Source organism: Egretta garzetta, unplaced genomic scaffold (assembly GCF_000687185.1).
Source record: "Egretta garzetta isolate BGI_Z169 unplaced genomic scaffold, ASM68718v1 scaffold997, whole genome shotgun sequence".
Lineage (NCBI taxonomy): Eukaryota > Metazoa > Chordata > Aves > Pelecaniformes > Ardeidae > Egretta > Egretta garzetta.
The window spans coordinates 182023-183924 of NW_009260336.1; the positions used below are offsets into that span (position 1 = coordinate 182023).

Here is a 1902-nt window from a genome sequence, read left to right on the forward strand (position 1 = left end):
TCCTCCGCCCCCCCACGCCCCCACTGGGGCCGGGGGGGCGGAGTGCGCTGCCGAGGGGCGCAGCGGGGACCAGGCACAGGGAGGAGCCGGTGGGACAAGAGCCGGGGCCTCCTGGGGCCCAGGAGAACTTTCTTCTTCATACAACTGTGCCGGGAGGATCCGCTTCAGGATACGGATCCAAAGGGAGCGTGAGATGCCAAGACAGCGCCGCTGATCTGCCCCAGCCCAGCTGGAAAGACAGCCCTTGCCTGCTCCTTCACCAAAGCAAACAGTTAAGTGCAACCTTTTCCTTCATCCCTGCCCCCCCACCCTCCTTTCCTCCAGCATCCGCTGCCCACAGCTACGTTCTTCCCACCCTCTCCCGCTGACCGGCAGCGCTCTCCCCAGGTACTCTCTCCGCTGCCCTTCACTTGCCTTCTGCATCTCCTGGTGAACCTCCCTCGCCCTTCCCTCCCATCTCCTTCTCCCACCCCACAATGTCCACCACTCCCCTCCCCAGCACGTCCCCCTTGCCCTCCACTGATGCCTTCCTGAAGCAGAGACCTGGTGAGAGGTCTCGTGTCTCAGCCCCGGCTTCTCCGAGCCACTAATGCCCCGTCTGCTCCTACTGCAGCCAAGGACCACATCCCACCTCCCACCATGGAGCTGAACCAGACCGTCCCACCTCCCACACCACTCCTGCCAGAGACCGATGGAGATGAGCTGTGCGGGATGGAGGTCACCGGCATGGCCATAGATGGTGTGACGCTGCTCATCTGCCTCTGCGGGCTGCTGGGGAACGGGGCCGTCCTCTGGTTCCTTGGTGTCCGCATACGCAGGAACCCCATCACCGTCTACATCCTCAACCTGGCCGTCACCGACTTCATCTTCCTCCTCCTCATGGGAACCTCCTCCCTCCTGTACATGATAGAGAATGCCTCTTGCTCCACTGTTCTGTCTCTGCGGTTCCTGAAGGCGCTTTTCCTGCTCTCACTCTTCTCCTACAACATGGGCCTGTACCTCCTGACAACCATCAGCATCGAGAGGTGCGTGTCCATCCTCTGCGCCAGCATCCACCGCCCCCGGCACTTGTCAGCTGTGGTGTGTGTCCTGCTCTGGGCCCTCTCCATCGCTGTCATTGCCACAGTGACTTCTCTGTGCCTCTTGCACGAGCATGAGCACTGCCGGATGGCTCTCATCTTCATGTACGTCCTCAATTTATTCATCTTTGCACCAACCATGGTCATTTCCAGCATAATCACTTTCATTAAGGTCCTGTGTGGCTCCCAGCAGCACCAACCCAAGAGGTTCTACGTTGCTATCTTCCTCACCATCCTCTTCTATCTCATCTTTGGGCTTCCCCTCAGCATCTGGAATTTCCTGCAGCAGTTTGACTACCCCGTCATTTCCTACCAGGTTGTTTTCCTGCTCGCCTGCATCAACAGCAGCATCAAGCCCTTCATCTACTTCTTGGTGGGGAGCTGCAGGAGGCACTGCTCCTTGGTGTCGCTCCGGGTCGCCTTCCGGAGGGTCTTCAAAGAGCCAGAAGACAACACAGCATGCAGCAACGCTATTAGGATGGACCCACTGGCCCCAGCCAGTTGAAGCCTTTCCAGCCTTGCTCTGCTTAAGGCCCCCGGCTCAGTGCCTGAGGGCTTCCTTGGTGTCCTGGTTTGGGCTGGGACAGAGTTCATTTTCTTCCCAGGAGCTGGCACAGCGCTGTGTTTTGGACTGAGCGTGAGAAGAATGTTGACACCACCCGGGTGGCTCGGTTGGTGCTGAGCAGGGCTTACACCGGGCAAGGACTTCTCAGCTTCCCTGCTCTGCCAGGGCCACAGGGAGCTGGGAGGGGACATGGCGGGGACAGCCAACCCCAACTGACCCCAGGGGATTCCACGCCGCATGACGTCCTGCTGCGCACCC

General features: G+C 59.8%; 1 protein-coding gene across 3 annotated transcripts; it reads left to right on the forward strand.

Annotated features, from left to right (window-relative positions):
* The first annotated feature begins 33 nt into the window (after window positions 1-33).
* On the forward strand, window positions 34-1718 carry LOC104129651 (mas-related G-protein coupled receptor member H-like). 3 transcript variants are annotated; one of them, XM_035897995.1, is made up of 2 exons: window positions 34-371; window positions 598-1718. In XM_035897995.1, the coding sequence occupies exon 2, from the start codon at window positions 640-642 to the stop codon at window positions 1582-1584; it is 945 nt and encodes a 314-aa protein (XP_035753888.1). In that variant the 5' UTR covers window positions 34-371; window positions 598-639; the 3' UTR covers window positions 1585-1718. The 3 variants fall into 3 exon arrangements, with proteins under 3 accessions (XP_035753888.1, XP_035753889.1, XP_009640898.1); XM_035897996.1 differs by having other exon boundaries at window positions 34-368; window positions 595-1718; XM_009642603.2 differs by having other exon boundaries at window positions 34-271; window positions 614-1718.
* Window positions 1719-1902: the final 184 nt, after the last annotated feature.